The 16575-nt window shown below is 54.9% G+C and overlaps 2 protein-coding genes and 1 long non-coding RNA gene across 3 annotated transcripts in view; 1 reads left to right on the top strand and 2 right to left on the bottom strand.

Annotated features, from left to right (window-relative positions):
* The window catches only part of LOC145527776 (uncharacterized), a 681763-nt gene that overhangs the window by 629911 nt on the left and 35277 nt on the right, over positions 1–16575 (top strand). The window contains exons 83-84 of the long non-coding RNA XR_014069857.1: positions 3838–3949; positions 11470–11581. This is a non-coding gene — a long non-coding RNA (uncharacterized LOC145527776). The remainder of the gene's footprint in view (positions 1–3837; positions 3950–11469; positions 11582–16575) is intronic.
* Positions 1–16575, bottom strand: part of LOC145527693 (uncharacterized) — a 147333-nt gene that overhangs the window by 100935 nt on the left and 29823 nt on the right. The window lies entirely within an intron of this gene.
* LOC145527731 (uncharacterized) lies at positions 7853–15397 on the bottom strand. The gene is made up of 3 exons (XM_081545797.1): positions 15220–15397; positions 14508–14820; positions 7853–14250 (listed from the first exon to the last, which is right to left on the bottom strand). Exons 1-3 carry the CDS (start codon positions 15352–15354, stop codon positions 13628–13630), a joined length of 1071 nt encoding a protein of 356 aa, XP_081401923.1. The 5' UTR covers positions 15355–15397; the 3' UTR covers positions 7853–13627.

Genomic DNA, 16575 nt, shown 5'->3' on the forward strand with positions numbered 1-16575 from the left:
CTGAGCCAACGTCGACAGGGTGCCCACGCACACTGCCTGTGAGCTCTCCTGAGGCCCCGGCCTCTGGGCAGGGGCAAACAGCAGAACATCTTGGCAGCAAGTGATCTGGCTGGGGGCTCCTCTCCGCTCTGGAGGCCTGGATACCCGGATTGCGGGTTCTGTTGGGTTCTGTTGCCGGCAGGTGACATCATCTCCTGGGGTTCGTGCTGAGGTCCCTTCCCCAAAACTTCCCAAGGGAATCTCTGTGTTTCTGACTGCTCGATCACCCCCCTTAGGCCATGTGCAGGCACAGTGACACCCACACGGCCCAGCCCACAGCCCTGGGGAGGCCTGGGTTCAGCCAGGGCCTGAGCTCCGAGGACCATGCTGCTCTCAGACCAGGCTCCTTCTTCTCATAAGTGGTGTGGCCCTTGACAACCATATGCCCCTCAGGGTTTCCCCAGTCTCTCCATCTGCAGAGTGGGGGTCATTCTCCCATCTGCTTCCTAGGCCTGTCGGCCTACGAGCAGCTCCATGCCTTTCCACCTGGGGCCGCTATCACGTGGAGCTCGTGCACTGAGACTTCAGAAAGAAAGATTCCATCCAGGGCTGGCACAGCACAGAATGGGGCAGAACGAGGCCTGGATGCGCCGTGGTACCCAGGAAAAGGCACTCCCCCTCCTGACTGTTTTGAGACCCCGCATCCAAGTTGGAGGACCGAAAGGAAGACTCGAAGGTCTCCCTCTCTTATAGAAAAGAGTAGCCAACTTTCTGGTCCTCTGTTTCCATTGAGATTCTGTTGAAGTGTCCCAGCTCGGCTTCTGCGGGTGGCTGAGCTTCTACTGGCTCCCTGCGTTCTTGTCTTTTCCTCTCCAAACCTTCCGTCCTTTTCCCCCTTCTGGGGTGGAAGGGCGCTGTCATTGCTTCTACCTTCGAGACAGATTGAGGAAAAGTCTGGACCATCGACTCCTTTCCTCTCTTTGGTTCCGTGTCTCGCTCTGGCTGTGTCCCTCTCTTTTCCTTTCTCAATTCCGTCTGTGTCTTCCTCTTTCTCTCTCGTGTGTGGATGGATGGATGGATGCTAGGGATGCACATGTATATGATTAGATGAGGGTTATATTTTAGGGATAGGTTAGAGGGAGAGAAAGGCTTTAGGTCAGAGTTGGTCATGGGGGAAGGGTCAAGGGTGGTGGTGGTGTTTCTTGGAATCTGAGTGCTGTGCATTCTTCGTCTCTTTCCATATGAACCCCTTCTCAGATACACCACTTGCAAGGAGTCTCTCGTGTTCCGTTTCCTATCTTTTGCATTTGTGAATGCTTAGCTTCTCTGTTGTGAAGAGGTTCCATTGGATGGAAACCCAGTGGTGTACTTCGTTTACCTCTTTCCCTTACTTGAAGAGACCCATTTCGACCTCCGCCCAGCAAATGGCAAGGAGACTCTGATGTTAAGGAGCCTTTGGCCTACGCTTCTTTCTAGCTATCTCATGACATCAGTCTTTAGGGTGAGGTTTTTCCCCGATATTGAGGTGGTATGAGATCAAAACCAATAGCGTTCTTCAGATGTAGCTGTCTGGTTTTCCCATGGACATTGATTGAAGAGGCTTTCCTGTTCCCATTTGGATATTCTCCCCGTCTGTGTCAGAGATGAGTTGACCATGGATGCTGGGGTTTGTTTCTGGACCCTCAACTTTATTCCATCGATCTGGATCTGTGTGTGTTGTTGTATTCCCAATAGCATACTGTCCTGCTGCTGCTGCTGCTGCGGCTAAGTCACTTCAGTCGTGTCTGACTCTGCATGACCCCATGGCCTGCAGCCTACCAGGCTCCTCCGTCCAGGACATTTTCCAGGCAAGAGTACTGGAGTGGGTTGCCATTGCCTTCTCCGATACTCTCCTGAGGATCCTAGTTTGGTCGTCTAATTTCCTTTCACACAACCTTGGATGTCCGTATCGGGGCTTTTTCGTCGGATTGTATTGACAATGTAGGCTCCTTTCTGTTTCCGTACCCCCTTTGCAATTCTTTGTTCGGTGCGAAAATGCATTGGCATTTTGGGAGGAATAGCATGGAAGCTGTGGATTGCCATGTGGGGCTGTGACATGATTTTCCCAATAGGAATTCTTTCAAGCCCTGAGCACAGCTTCTCTTTCCAGTGATTGGTGTGGGCTTGATCTTCCTCCTTCCATCTCTCGCCGTTTTGTGAGAACAGGTCCATCCTTCCCTTCTGGGGTAGATGGACTCGTGGGTATCACTTCAGTGAATGGCATTGTCAGTGGGGGTGATAATTCCCTTCTCATTGGAAGACTTTGCTGTGAGTATTAGAAATGCAAGTGACTTCTCTTCCCCTTCCTCCCTGTCCATGTCTCAGAGCCACCGGGAAACAGAGGCCTCATCCACGGTCACACAGGCCTGAGGGGGTGCAACTAGACTGTTGTTTCTTCAGGCCCTCAGTGCTGGACATCATCCGGGATACTCTGTGTGTGTCTTCCTCCGTCTGGTGTCCCTTCAGACCTTTCCCTAGTTTTCACAGGCTTGTTGTGTTGGCGTTCTTTGTCTGTTTGGAGACACATCCTTGATAAGCTTTGTGTTTCCACTCATTCGTCTCGCGATGTATGACCTGTCTTTTGCTTTTGTCATGAGGTCTTTCCCACAGTAGATATCTTTGATTTTGCAAAGTCCACTGTATTCTCTGGGTTTTTTTTGTGGACTGCCTTTTAGTTTTGTGTGTGAAGACTCAAAGCACGTGTCCGGTTTCTGCTCATTGTTCTTCTAGATTTGTGACAAGTTTTCATGGAAAGTTTGTCTAGGGATAACTGGAAGTGAACTCGGTGTAAGGTGTCAAGTCTCCATCTCCATTCATGTCATCCCCTGCAGTTTCCAATTCCCTGTTCCTGAGTGGTTTTGGAGACCTTGTGGGAAGGTTGGTTGCATTGGAGTTTGCATTTCCACCTTGATTCGATTCACACTGTTCTGCCCTCAGGGACACTGTCAAGGGGGAGTGAGGAGCAGCCTGCACTTCCAGCAGTGACCACACGGTGGGGCGAGTGCTGCTCTCCCCTCTGGGAGCCCCAGGCCACAGGCATCCCAGTGAGGAGCCAGCTCTGTGCTCAGCTGAAAGGAGTTAGTTAGTCTCTCAGGAGCCTCTGAGCCCTTGCCTTTGGATCACCCAGGGTGGGCATTTACTGGGACAGAAAAAATTGCCCTGAATTCCATGGACGGAAGAGCCTGGCTGTGTAGAGTTCGTGAGTTGCCGTGAATCAGACACAACTGAGGACACAAAAATTCAATAGATTAAAACACTTTTTGGGGGTGGCGGGGAGTGAAAGAGGGTGATGTGGGTTTTTTTGTCTTATATAACAGCCAAGGGAAATCTAGTTTAAACCTAAATTCACATAGATGGGAAAGGTATATCTCTCCGTCACCCTATTTAAAAAAAAAAAACCTACTAAACTTTTCTGAAAGTTTATTTAGTAGCTTCCTTGAGCAGTTTACTATGGAGCATTTTTTTTTTTTTCTGTGACATTGGCCTCATTAAAAAGTACGGTTTGCCTTTACTGGATAATTTTGTTCATTGGTTTCTTAGGGAACCTTGGTAATATTTGAGTTTCCTGGGGAGTATGGTCACATGACCTGGCCCTGGCCAATCGGTGCGTTCCACCTCCCTGGCCACTGTGATTGGCTCCGGGCTGGGGCAGTGCCCAATCGGGGCCCAGGGCCGGGCCTCCCGTTGGAAGCCAGGGGAAGACGAGCTCTCGTCCTGCTGGGGTAGGGGAAGGGGTGGGGCCGGGGCAGGTCAGGCTCCAGCAGTGGGAGGGGCTTGAGGTCCGCCTGCGGCAGTTGGTGACGTTCCTGCTCCCCTCAGGGCAGAGCCGCCGGCCTGAGAATGAGGGCGCTGCTGAGCCCAGGGCCTGGGATGGCCCGTTGCTGCTCTGGTCCCAGAGCTCCACCCGAGACCTGAGGGAAGCCGTCTGCCCGTGAGTCCTCTCCCACTTGTCTGTCAGCTTGTTTGAAGCATGCTGGGTTTTCTGCCCAGCTGGCTAAGGGGAGTCCCTGGAAATGCAAGGGTGTGGGTTTTGGCAGACTTCAGGGAAGACATGCCAGATGAGCCTGGGAGACTCCAGGTTAATCTGGATTCAGGAGATATCTCTTCGGGCCAGCTAGTAATTGTAGGATAAGCCTAATGAGCCTTCAGAGGATGAAGAGAGTAACGTGCCAAGGTAGCAATCGATGTCCTCATTCGAGAGGATGAAGCTGGTGCTCAGAGAAGGGGGGAACTTGGCCACAGCAAGGAGGTGTGCACCCAGACAGGACCCCCCAGATCCGGCCATTGGAGCTCAGGGAGGCCACTGGTGTGGCTTGTCCCTGTGGCAGGGGCCGAGGCAGGCAGCCCACCCTGATTCCTGCGGGGGCCTGACTTGGGAAGTGCCATCTGGTAGCTTTGAGACTCACCAAACCAAATTGCACTGGAGAGAGGAGGGACACCTTCCTTCATCCACCCCCCACCCCCGCCGGATTCCCACATACCCTGACCCCTTTCTCTTGATTTCGGAGCCATTTCCAGAGTCCCGCTCATATGACCTCATTCGAAGTGCACTGTGGACGAGCTGCCATCTGCAGCTGCTACCACAGCAGCCAAGGGCTTTAGCTCCCGACTACCTCCCTTCCTTTGGAACTTGGGGGCCCTCTACTCCCCACTTGCACACCACAGACCTTTGCTGAGGATTGTGGGGACCCTCACTCAGTTTGCAGCACGTTGTAGCCATCCCTGTCCTCCCTTGAAACTCAGCTTGTGAGCTCCTTTGGAGCAGCGTGGCCCACCTGGCTGCAACGGAAGACACAGCTGACAGTGAAACAACAGCTTAGATCTGAGAGCCGGAAAGCTCTGTCAAAAGGGACCTCCCTCTTCACACTGTAGAGGCTGTAGGAGCCGCCAGGCTTTCGGAACCAGTGCTGGGGCCAAAATGACTCCACAGCTGTTTTCCTTCCTGGGGAGGGTTCTGGCTCGAGCGGGAATGGCTCAAGTCTCCTAAGGTTCTGAAAGCCCACTGTGTGCAGATTCACGGTACACAGAGAGGAAAAGGTGGAGTCCTACCCTGGAGGTGGTCACAGCTCACGGATGAGCCAGGCAGGCAGGCAGGCAGGGCATGAGAACACCTGAGCTGCCTTCATGAGTGAATGGTGTGGGGGCAGAGGAAGAGAAGCCGGTCTGCTCCCTCGTGCGGTGCCCAGGGCAGGTTGTCCCCAGAGGAAACCCTTACGACGGTGAGGACTATCACTGCTGTTTCCCAAGGGGTTCCGTCGGTGCGTGTCTTCCCCGGAGCGGTCAGGCCGTCTCTCAAGTACACTGGCCCTGGGCATTGCCTCTCCTTGGAACTTCCCATGTGTTTCTCTTTTTTATGGAACAGTGATTTTCTAGAGTGGTTCTGGGCCACAAGGATGTTGGGTCATTTTCTAGCCTTCTGTCATGAAGAACGCTTTCCTGGGCATGGGGGTGGTTTGTTGTTCCAGCTCCCTTTCTTGGCTTCTTTTGGGAGCTGGTGCAACAAGAGGAGCTCAGCCTCTGCCTTCTGGCTGAGATGTCACCCTTCAAACAGCAATGCCTGCCTGGAGATAATGATGGCAGTTGCCAAAAGGGCTTCGTTTGGCACATGGTATCTTGAAAGGACGTACACCGTCCTTTCAGCTATCAAAGGCTAGTTCAAATGACATAAAAATGAGAACTCTCCAATGGAGTCTTACAGTAGGTGGAGAGTCCGAAAAACACTCCTTCAGTCATTTCACTGAGAGTCATTGATTGGGGACACCAAGAATATAGGAAGGAATGCAGAAAGAAAAGATGAAATTGTGTTCAGGATCGGGGGGAGGGATGAACAGGGCGTGCTTGCCTTGAATCCAGGCTTTGTTGGGGGGTGGGGCATAAAGATCGAACGGGTCTGAAACTACAAAGTGGTGATGGTAACACAGTATCACCAGAGTTACACAACAGTGATCCCAGATTGCAACAATGATGAAAAAGTTTACTAATCCCAACTTAACCAACAAAAATACAGGAAACCATACAAAAAATAAAACATCACCAGAAAGGTGGAAACAAACCAAATGCAAAGCAGTTCAGGGGAAAGGAACTCCATGTCCCCTGGGGGCAGACCGAGTTGCCGGCATCCACGGTGAGCAGACAGGGATGGAGGCTGCAGAGCCGACCGCTCCCGTGGACGTGGTGTTTCCGGCAAGGGCTCTGGGTCTCTGTCCAGAGCGGGGGCTCTTTCTCCCTGCAGGGCTGGGTGAGTGATCGTGGGCATCTGGGTGTTGCGCGGGAGCCAGGGCAGGCTCTCCCTGCCGAGGCGGTGACTCCTCCTCTGTCTCGGGTTCTCTTGCCAAAGCCCGAGCAGGTAGAGGTGCACGTGGAGGTGGAGGTTCTCGCTGAGGGGGTGGGACATCAGTGCCTGGGGCTGGGGGTCCTGCAGGCACGGAGATCCGATCTGCCCGGTGTGCTGGCCAGTACCCAGCTGGCCTGGTGTCTCTGCGAGGGCAAGTCTCGGTTCTCCATCTGCCCTCGGTGGATCCCTGGGTCCTGCACCTGGAGCCACCACCTCTTTAGGGACAGGTCTGGGAAGTGGAGCCTGGTTCCAGTTGGAGGCCAGTGCTAGAGTTGGGGGAGAAGCAAAGTTTGCCCACAGGCCAGCCTTGGCATGTGCGTACCCCGGGACAGAAACCTTCCAAGAGGTTCCCAAAGAATACCCAGCGTCAGATGTCTTTTGGGACTGAAGTGTGCAAGATGGGGGGCGGGGGGTGTGAGGCCAGCGCTTGCTGCAGGCCCAGCAGCAGCTTTCGGGGACTCGTCCCTGTGTAGCTCAGCACCCCTCCCCACACACTCCCGTGCACCAGCCCCAGCGTCCTCACCTCTGTGCTCTGGCGTGCTGGGCTCCAGGTCCTCCTGGTGCCTCAGAGGCCGGGGTTCTCTGGACTCTGGGTCGGAGCCGGGTGTGCTGAGCTCCGTGGCAGCCTCAGACTGGGCCGCCGGCTGTATCCTGGGCGGTGTCTTGGCAGCAGGCCTTCCCCACCTCCGCGTCTCCCCCGGTGGGGCTGATGCCTCCGTGGGCACGCTGACCTGGAGCCTGCACTGGGCCTCACGGGCGGGTGGGTGGTGCTCCGACCCCTCCCTCTGGGAGCTGGATGGGGTGTCCCCGTCCTCGGCCTCATCACGTGGGAAGCTCTGCAACGACAGTGACCGTCAGCCAGCCATGCTGGGAGTTTTCCGAGCTGGGCCTGGCCAGTGGAGCCGCTGCTTCTGCCTGCTCGAACTTCTCTTCCCAGAAGGGTCAGAGACGTGTGTCTGCTCAGATCCCCACCCGGGAGGAAAGAGACCCATCTGAGGGTGTGAGGTCAGCCTGGCGGGCCGGCGCTGCCCACACTCTCCCCATCCCGCCCAGCCTGCTCTCCCCTGGGGTGTGGACACAACTTGTCCACAGGCTTCTGACCCCACATCCGCCTGGGCTTCCTTGAGGGGGACACAGCCCGAGAAACCCGCATCCCCACACACAGGCAAAGGACCCGGTGTTTCCGGGTGGCATGGGAGAGGTGGCCTGGCCCGGCCTGGGGCTCCCCGTGTTACCTTTCTGTTTCTCCGGGCAAAGGGCCAGAGGCCTCTCGGGGGTGTCCTGAGCCAACGTCGACAGGGTGCCCACGCACACTGCCTGTGAGCTCTCCTGAGGCCCCGGCCTCTGGGCAGGGGCAAACAGCAGAACATCTTGGCAGCAAGTGATCTGGCTGGGGGCTCCTCTCCGCTCTGGAGGCCTGGATACCCGGATTGCGGGTTCTGTTGGGTTCTGTTGCCGGCAGGTGACATCATTTCCTGGGGTTCGTGCTGAGGTCCCTTCCCCAAAACTTCCCAAGGGAATCTCTGGGTTTCCGACTGCTCGATCACCCCCCTTAGGCCATGTGCAGGCACAGTGACACCCACACGGCCCAGCCCACAGCCCTGGGGAGGCCTGGGTTCAGCCAGGGCCTGAGCTCCGAGGACCATGCTGCTCTCAGACCAGGCTCCTTCTTCTCATAAGTGGTGTGGCCCTTGACAACCATATGCCCCTCAGGGTTTCCCCAGTCTCTCCATCTGCAGAGTGGGGGTCATTCTCCCATCTGCTTCCTAGGCCTGTCGGCCTACGAGCAGCTCCATGCCTTTCCACCTGGGGCCGATATCACGTGGAGCTCGTGCACTGAGACTTCAGAAAGAAAGATTCCATCCAGGGCTGGCACAGCACAGAATGGGGCAGAACGAGGCCTGGATGCGCCGTGGTACCCAGGAAAAGGCACTCCCCCTCCTGACTGTTTTGAGACCCCGCATCCAAGTTGGAGGACCGAAAGGAAGACTCGAAGGTCTCCCTCTCTTATAGAAAAGAGTAGCCAACTTTCTGGTCCTCTGTTTCCATTGAGATTCTGTTGAAGTGTCCCAGCTCGGCTTCTGCGGGTGGCTGAGCTTCTACTGGCTCCCTGCGTTCTTGTCTTTTCCTCTCCAAACCTTCCGTCCTTTTCCCCCTTCTGGGGTGGAAGGGCGCTGTCATTGCTTCTACCTTCGAGACAGATTGAGGAAAAGTCTGGACCATCGACTCCTTTCCTCTCTTTGGTTCCGTGTCTCGCTCTGGCTGTGTCCCTCTCTTTTCCTTTCTCAATTCCGTCTGTGTCTTCCTCTTTCTCTCTCGTGTGTGGATGGATGGATGGATGCTAGGGATGCACATGTATATGATTAGATGAGGGTTATGTTTTAGGGATAGGTTAGAGGGAGAGAAAGGCTTTAGGTCAGAGTTGGTCATGGGGGAAGGGTCAAGGGTGGTGGTGGTGTTTCTTGGAATCTGAGTGCTGTGCATTCTTCGTCTCTTTCCATATGAACCCCTTCTCAGATACACCACTTGCAAGGAGTCTCTCGTGTTCCGTTTCCTATCTTTTGCATTTGTGAATGCTTAGCTTCTCTGTTGTGAAGAGGTTCCATTGGATGGAAACCCAGTGGTGTACTTCGTTTACCTCTTTCCCTTACTTGAAGAGACCCATTTCGACCTCCGCCCAGCAAATGGCAAGGAGACTCTGATGTTAAGGAGCCTTTGGCCTACGCTTCTTTCTAGCTATCTCATGACATCAGTCTTTAGGGTGAGGTTTTTCCCCGATATTGAGGTGGTATGAGATCAAAACCAATAGCGTTCTTCAGATGTAGCTGTCTGGTTTTCCCATGGACATTGATTGAAGAGGCTTTCCTGTTCCCATTTGGATATTCTCCCCGTCTGTGTCAGAGATGAGTTGACCATGGATGCTGGGGTTTGTTTCTGGACCCTCAACTTTATTCCATCGATCTGGATCTGTGTGTGTTGTTGTATTCCCAATAGCATACTGTCCTGCTGCTGCTGCTGCTGCGGCTAAGTCACTTCAGTCGTGTCTGACTCTGCATGACCCCATGGCCTGCAGCCTACCAGGCTCCTCCGTCCAGGACATTTTCCAGGCAAGAGTACTGGAGTGGGTTGCCATTGCCTTCTCCGATACTCTCCTGAGGATCCTAGTTTGGTCGTCTAATTTCCTTTCACACAACCTTGGATGTCCGTATCGGGGCTTTTTCGTCGGATTGTATTGACAATGTAGGCTCCTTTCTGTTTCCGTACCCCCTTTGCAATTCTTTGTTCGGTGCGAAAATGCATTGGCATTTTGGGAGGAATAGCATGGAAGCTGTGGATTGCCATGTGGGGCTGTGACATGATTTTCCCAATAGGAATTCTTTCAAGCCCTGAGCACAGCTTCTCTTTCCAGTGATTGGTGTGGGCTTGATCTTCCTCCTTCCATCTCTCGCCGTTTTGTGAGAACAGGTCCATCCTTCCCTTCTGGGGTAGATGGACTCGTGGGTATCACTTCAGTGAATGGCATTGTCAGTGGGGGTGATAATTCCCTTCTCATTGGAAGACTTTGCTGTGAGTATTAGAAATGCAAGTGACTTCTCTTCCCCTTCCTCCCTGTCCATGTCTCAGAGCCACCGGGAAACAGAGGCCTCATCCACGGTCACACAGGCCTGAGGGGGTGCAACTAGACTGTTGTTTCTTCAGGCCCTCAGTGCTGGACATCATCCGGGATACTCTGTGTGTGTCTTCCTCCGTCTGGTGTCCCTTCAGACCTTTCCCTAGTTTTCACAGGCTTGTTGTGTTGGCGTTCTTTGTCTGTTTGGAGACACATCCTTGATAAGCTTTGTGTTTCCACTCATTCGTCTCGCGATGTATGACCTGTCTTTTGCTTTTGTCATGAGGTCTTTCCCACAGTAGATATCTTTGATTTTGCAAAGTCCACTGTATTCTCTGGGTTTTTTTTGTGGACTGCCTTTTAGTTTTGTGTGTGAAGACTCAAAGCACGTGTCCGGTTTCTGCTCATTGTTCTTCTAGATTTGTGACAAGTTTTCATGGAAAGTTTGTCTAGGGATAACTGGAAGTGAACTCGGTGTAAGGTGTCAAGTCTCCATCTCCATTCATGTCATCCCCTGCAGTTTCCAATTCCCTGTTCCTGAGTGGTTTTGGAGACCTTGTGGGAAGGTTGGTTGCATTGGAGTTTGCATTTCCACCTTGATTCGATTCACACTGTTCTGCCCTCAGGGACACTGTCAAGGGGGAGTGAGGAGCAGCCTGCACTTCCAGCAGTGACCACACGGTGGGGCGAGTGCTGCTCTCCCCTCTGGGAGCCCCAGGCCACAGGCATCCCAGTGAGGAGCCAGCTCTGTGCTCAGCTGAAAGGAGTTAGTTAGTCTCTCAGGAGCCTCTGAGCCCTTGCCTTTGGATCACCCAGGGTGGGCATTTACTGGGACAGAAAAAATTGCCCTGAATTCCATGGACGGAAGAGCCTGGCTGTGTAGAGTTCGTGAGTTGCCGTGAATCAGACACAACTGAGGACACAAAAATTCAATAGATTAAAACACTTTTTGGGGGTGGCGGGGAGTGAAAGAGGGTGATGTGGGTTTTTTTGTCTTATATAACAGCCAAGGGAAATCTAGTTTAAACCTAAATTCACATAGATGGGAAAGGTATATCTCTCCGTCACCCTATTTAAAAAAAAAAAACCTACTAAACTTTTCTGAAAGTTTATTTAGTAGCTTCCTTGAGCAGTTTACTATGGAGCATTTTTTTTTTTTCTGTGACATTGGCCTCATTAAAAAGTACGGTTTGCCTTTACTGGATAATTTTGTTCATTGGTTTCTTAGGGAACCTTGGTAATATTTGAGTTTCCTGGGGAGTATGGTCACATGACCTGGCCCTGGCCAATCGGTGCGTTCCACCTCCCTGGCCACTGTGATTGGCTCCGGGCTGGGGCAGTGCCCAATCGGGGCCCAGGGCCGGGCCTCCCGTTGGAAGCCAGGGGAAGACGAGCTCTCGTCCTGCTGGGGTAGGGGAAGGGGTGGGGCCGGGGCAGGTCAGGCTCCAGCAGTGGGAGGGGCTTGAGGTCCGCCTGCGGCAGTTGGTGACGTTCCTGCTCCCCTCAGGGCAGAGCCGCCGGCCTGAGAATGAGGGCGCTGCTGAGCCCAGGGCCTGGGATGGCCCGTTGCTGCTCTGGTCCCAGAGCTCCACCCGAGACCTGAGGGAAGCCGTCTGCCCGTGAGTCCTCTCCCACTTGTCTGTCAGCTTGTTTGAAGCATGCTGGGTTTTCTGCCCAGCTGGCTAAGGGGAGTCCCTGGAAATGCAAGGGTGTGGGTTTTGGCAGACTTCAGGGAAGACATGCCAGATGAGGCTGGGAGACTCCAGGTTAATCTGGATTCAGGAGATATCTCTTCGGGCCAGCTAGTAATTGTAGGATAAGCCTAATGAGCCTTCAGAGGATGAAGAGAGTAACGTGCCAAGGTAGCAATCGATGTCCTCATTCGAGAGGATGAAGCTGGTGCTCAGAGAAGGGGGGAACTTGGCCACAGCAAGGAGGTGTGCACCCAGACAGGACCCCCCAGATCCGGCCATTGGAGCTCAGGGAGGCCACTGGTGTGGCTTGTCCCTGTGGCAGGGGCCGAGGCAGGCAGCCCACCCTGATTCCTGCGGGGGCCTGACTTGGGAAGTGCCATCTGGTAGCTTTGAGACTCACCAAACCAAATTGCACTGGAGAGAGGAGGGACACCTTCCTTCATCCACCCCCCACCCCCGCCGGATTCCCACATACCCTGACCCCTTTCTCTTGATTTCGGAGCCATTTCCAGAGTCCCGCTCATATGACCTCATTCGAAGTGCACTGTGGACGAGCTGCCATCTGCAGCTGCTACCACAGCAGCCAAGGGCTTTAGCTCCCGACTACCTCCCTTCCTTTGGAACTTGGGGGCCCTCTACTCCCCACTTGCACACCACAGACCTTTGCTGAGGATTGTGGGGACCCTCACTCAGTTTGCAGCACGTTGTAGCCATCCCTGTCCTCCCTTGAAACTCAGCTTGTGAGCTCCTTTGGAGCAGCGTGGCCCACCTGGCTGCAACGGAAGACACAGCTGACAGTGAAACAACAGCTTAGATCTGAGAGCCGGAAAGCTCTGTCAAAAGGGACCTCCCTCTTCACACTGTAGAGGCTGTAGGAGCCGCCAGGCTTTCGGAACCAGTGCTGGGGCCAAAATGACTCCACAGCTGTTTTCCTTCCTGGGGAGGGTTCTGGCTCGAGCGGGAATGGCTCAAGTCTCCTAAGGTTCTGAAAGCCCACTGTGTGCAGATTCACGGTACACAGAGAGGAAAAGGTGGAGTCCTACCCTGGAGGTGGTCACAGCTCACGGATGAGCCAGGCAGGCAGGCAGGCAGGGCATGAGAACACCTGAGCTGCCTTCATGAGTGAATGGTGTGGGGGCAGAGGAAGAGAAGCCGGTCTGCTCCCTCGTGCGGTGCCCAGGGCAGGTTGTCCCCAGAGGAAACCCTTACGACGGTGAGGACTATCACTGCTGTTTCCCAAGGGGTTCCGTCGGTGCGTGTCTTCCCCGGAGCGGTCAGGCCGTCTCTCAAGTACACTGGCCCTGGGCATTGCCTCTCCTTGGAACTTCCCATGTGTTTCTCTTTTTTATGGAACAGTGATTTTCTAGAGTGGTTCTGGGCCACAAGGATGTTGGGTCATTTTCTAGCCTTCTGTCATGAAGAACGCTTTCCTGGGCATGGGGGTGGTTTGTTGTTCCAGCTCCCTTTCTTGGCTTCTTTTGGGAGCTGGTGCAACAAGAGGAGCTCAGCCTCTGCCTTCTGGCTGAGATGTCACCCTTCAAACAGCAATGCCTGCCTGGAGATAATGATGGCAGTTGCCAAAAGGGCTTCGTTTGGCACATGGTATCTTGAAAGGACGTACACCGTCCTTTCAGCTATCAAAGGCTAGTTCAAATGACATAAAAATGAGAACTCTCCAATGGAGTCTTACAGTAGGTGGAGAGTCCGAAAAACACTCCTTCAGTCATTTCACTGAGAGTCATTGATTGGGGACACCAAGAATATAGGAAGGAATGCAGAAAGAAAAGATGAAATTGTGTTCAGGATCGGGGGGAGGGATGAACAGGGCGTGCTTGCCTTGAATCCAGGCTTTGTTGGGGGGTGGGGCATAAAGATCGAACGGGTCTGAAACTACAAAGTGGTGATGGTAACACAGTATCACCAGAGTTACACAACAGTGATCCCAGATTGCAACAATGATGAAAAAGTTTACTAATCCCAACTTAACCAACAAAAATACAGGAAACCATACAAAAAATAAAACATCACCAGAAAGGTGGAAACAAACCAAATGCAAAGCAGTTCAGGGGAAAGGAACTCCATGTCCCCTGGGGGCAGACCGAGTTGCCGGCATCCACGGTGAGCAGACAGGGATGGAGGCTGCAGAGCCGACCGCTCCCGTGGACGTGGTGTTTCCGGCAAGGGCTCTGGGTCTCTGTCCAGAGCGGGGGCTCTTTCTCCCTGCAGGGCTGGGTGAGTGATCGTGGGCATCTGGGTGTTGCGCGGGAGCCAGGGCAGGCTCTCCCTGCCGAGGCGGTGACTCCTCCTCTGTCTCGGGTTCTCTTGCCAAAGCCCGAGCAGGTAGAGGTGCACGTGGAGGTGGAGGTTCTCGCTGAGGGGGTGGGACATCAGTGCCTGGGGCTGGGGGTCCTGCAGGCACGGAGATCCGATCTGCCCGGTGTGCTGGCCAGTACCCAGCTGGCCTGGTGTCTCTGCGAGGGCAAGTCTCGGTTCTCCATCTGCCCTCGGTGGATCCCTGGGTCCTGCACCTGGAGCCACCACCTCTTTAGGGACAGGTCTGGGAAGTGGAGCCTGGTTCCAGTTGGAGGCCAGTGCTAGAGTTGGGGGAGAAGCAAAGTTTGCCCACAGGCCAGCCTTGGCATGTGCGTACCCCGGGACAGAAACCTTCCAAGAGGTTCCCAAAGAATACCCAGCGTCAGATGTCTTTTGGGACTGAAGTGTGCAAGATGGGGGGCGGGGGGTGTGAGGCCAGCGCTTGCTGCAGGCCCAGCAGCAGCTTTCGGGGACTCGTCCCTGTGTAGCTCAGCACCCCTCCCCACACACTCCCGTGCACCAGCCCCAGCGTCCTCACCTCTGTGCTCTGGCGTGCTGGGCTCCAGGTCCTCCTGGTGCCTCAGAGGCCGGGGTTCTCTGGACTCTGGGTCGGAGCCGGGTGTGCTGAGCTCCGTGGCAGCCTCAGACTGGGCCGCCGGCTGTATCCTGGGCGGTGTCTCGGCAGCAGGCCTTCCCCACCTCCGCGTCTCCCCCGGTGGGGCTGATGCCTCCGTGGGCACGCTGACCTGGAGCCTGCACTGGGCCTCACGGGCGGGTGGGTGGTGCTCCGACCCCTCCCTCTGGGAGCTGGATGGGGTGTCCCCGTCCTCGGCCTCATCACGTGGGAAGCTCTGCAACGACAGTGACCGTCAGCCAGCCATGCTGGGAGTTTTCCGAGCTGGGCCTGGCCAGTGGAGCCGCTGCTTCTGCCTGCTCGAACTTCTCTTCCCAGAAGGGTCAGAGACGTGTGTCTGCTCAGATCCCCACCCGGGAGGAAAGAGACCCATCTGAGGGTGTGAGGTCAGCCTGGCGGGCCGGCGCTGCCCACACTCTCCCCATCCCGCCCAGCCTGCTCTCCCCTGGGGTGTGGACACAACTTGTCCACAGGCTTCTGACCCCACATCCGCCTGGGCTTCCTTGAGGGGGACACAGCCCGAGAAACCCGCATCCCCACACACAGGCAAAGGACCCGGTGTTTCCGGGTGGCATGGGAGAGGTGGCCTGGCCCGGCCTGGGGCTCCCCGTGTTACCTTTCTGTTTCTCCGGGCAAAGGGCCAGAGGCCTCTCGGGGGTGTCCTGAGCCAACGTCGACAGGGTGCCCACGCACACTGCCTGTGAGCTCTCCTGAGGCCCCGGCCTCTGGGCAGGGGCAAACAGCAGAACATCTTGGCAGCAAGTGATCTGGCTGGGGGCTCCTCTCCGCTCTGGAGGCCTGGATACCCGGATTGCGGGTTCTGTTGGGTTCTGTTGCCGGCAGGTGACATCATTTCCTGGGGTTCGTGCTGAGGTCCCTTCCCCAAAACTTCCCAAGGGAATCTCTGGGTTTCCGACTGCTCGATCACCCCCCTTAGGCCATGTGCAGGCACAGTGACACCCACACGGCCCAGCCCACAGCCCTGGGGAGGCCTGGGTTCAGCCAGGGCCTGAGCTCCGAGGACCATGCTGCTCTCAGACCAGGCTCCTTCTTCTCATAAGTGGTGTGGCCCTTGACAACCATATGCCCCTCAGGGTTTCCCCAGTCTCTCCATCTGCAGAGTGGGGGTCATTCTCCCATCTGCTTCCTAGGCCTGTCGGCCTACGAGCAGCTCCATGCCTTTCCACCTGGGGCCGATATCACGTGGAGCTCGTGCACTGAGACTTCAGAAAGAAAGATTCCATCCAGGGCTGGCACAGCACAGAATGGGGCAGAACGAGGCCTGGATGCGCCGTGGTACCCAGGAAAAGGCACTCCCCCTCCTGACTGTTTTGAGACCCCGCATCCAAGTTGGAGGACCGAAAGGAAGACTCGAAGGTCTCCCTCTCTTATAGAAAAGAGTAGCCAACTTTCTGGTCCTCTGTTTCCATTGAGATTCTGTTGAAGTGTCCCAGCTCGGCTTCTGCGGGTGGCTGAGCTTCTACTGGCTCCCTGCGTTCTTGTCTTTTCCTCTCCAAACCTTCCGTCCTTTTCCCCCTTCTGGGGTGGAAGGGCGCTGTCATTGCTTCTACCTTCGAGACAGATTGAGGAAAAGTCTGGACCATCGACTCCTTTCCTCTCTTTGGTTCCGTGTCTCGCTCTGGCTGTGTCCCTCTCTTTTCCTTTCTCAATTCCGTCTGTGTCTTCCTCTTTCTCTCTCGTGTGTGGATGGATGGATGGATGCTAGGGATGCACATGTATATGATTAGATGAGGGTTATGTTTTAGGGATAGGTTAGAGGGAGAGAAAGGCTTTAGGTCAGAGTTGGTCATGGGGGAAGGGTCAAGGGTGGTGGTGGTGTTTCTTGGAATCTGAGTGCTGTGCATTCTTCGTCTCTTTCCATATGAACCCCTTCTCAGATACACCACTTGCAAGGAGTCTCTCGTGTTCCGTTTCCTATCTTTTGCATTTGTGAATGCTTAGCTTCTCTGTT

Source organism: Giraffa tippelskirchi, chromosome 11 (assembly GCF_054371585.1).
Source record: "Giraffa tippelskirchi isolate mGirTip1 chromosome 11, T2T-mGirTip1v1.2.pri, whole genome shotgun sequence".
Taxonomy (NCBI): Eukaryota; Metazoa; Chordata; class Mammalia; order Artiodactyla; family Giraffidae; genus Giraffa; species Giraffa tippelskirchi.

Coding starts and splice junctions, on each gene's coding strand:
- LOC145527731 (XM_081545797.1), bottom strand. CDS start 15,354: ATGTTCTGCTGTTTGCCCCTGCCCAGAGGCCGGGGCCTCAGGAGAGCT. Junction 14,821..15,219: donor TTGCCCGGAGAAACAGAAAG/GTAACACGGGGA, acceptor CTGTCGTTGCAG/AGCTTCCCACGTGATGAGGC. Junction 14,251..14,507: donor CAGCACGCCAGAGCACAGAG/GTGAGGACGCTG, acceptor CCCCAACTCTAG/CACTGGCCTCCAACTGGAAC.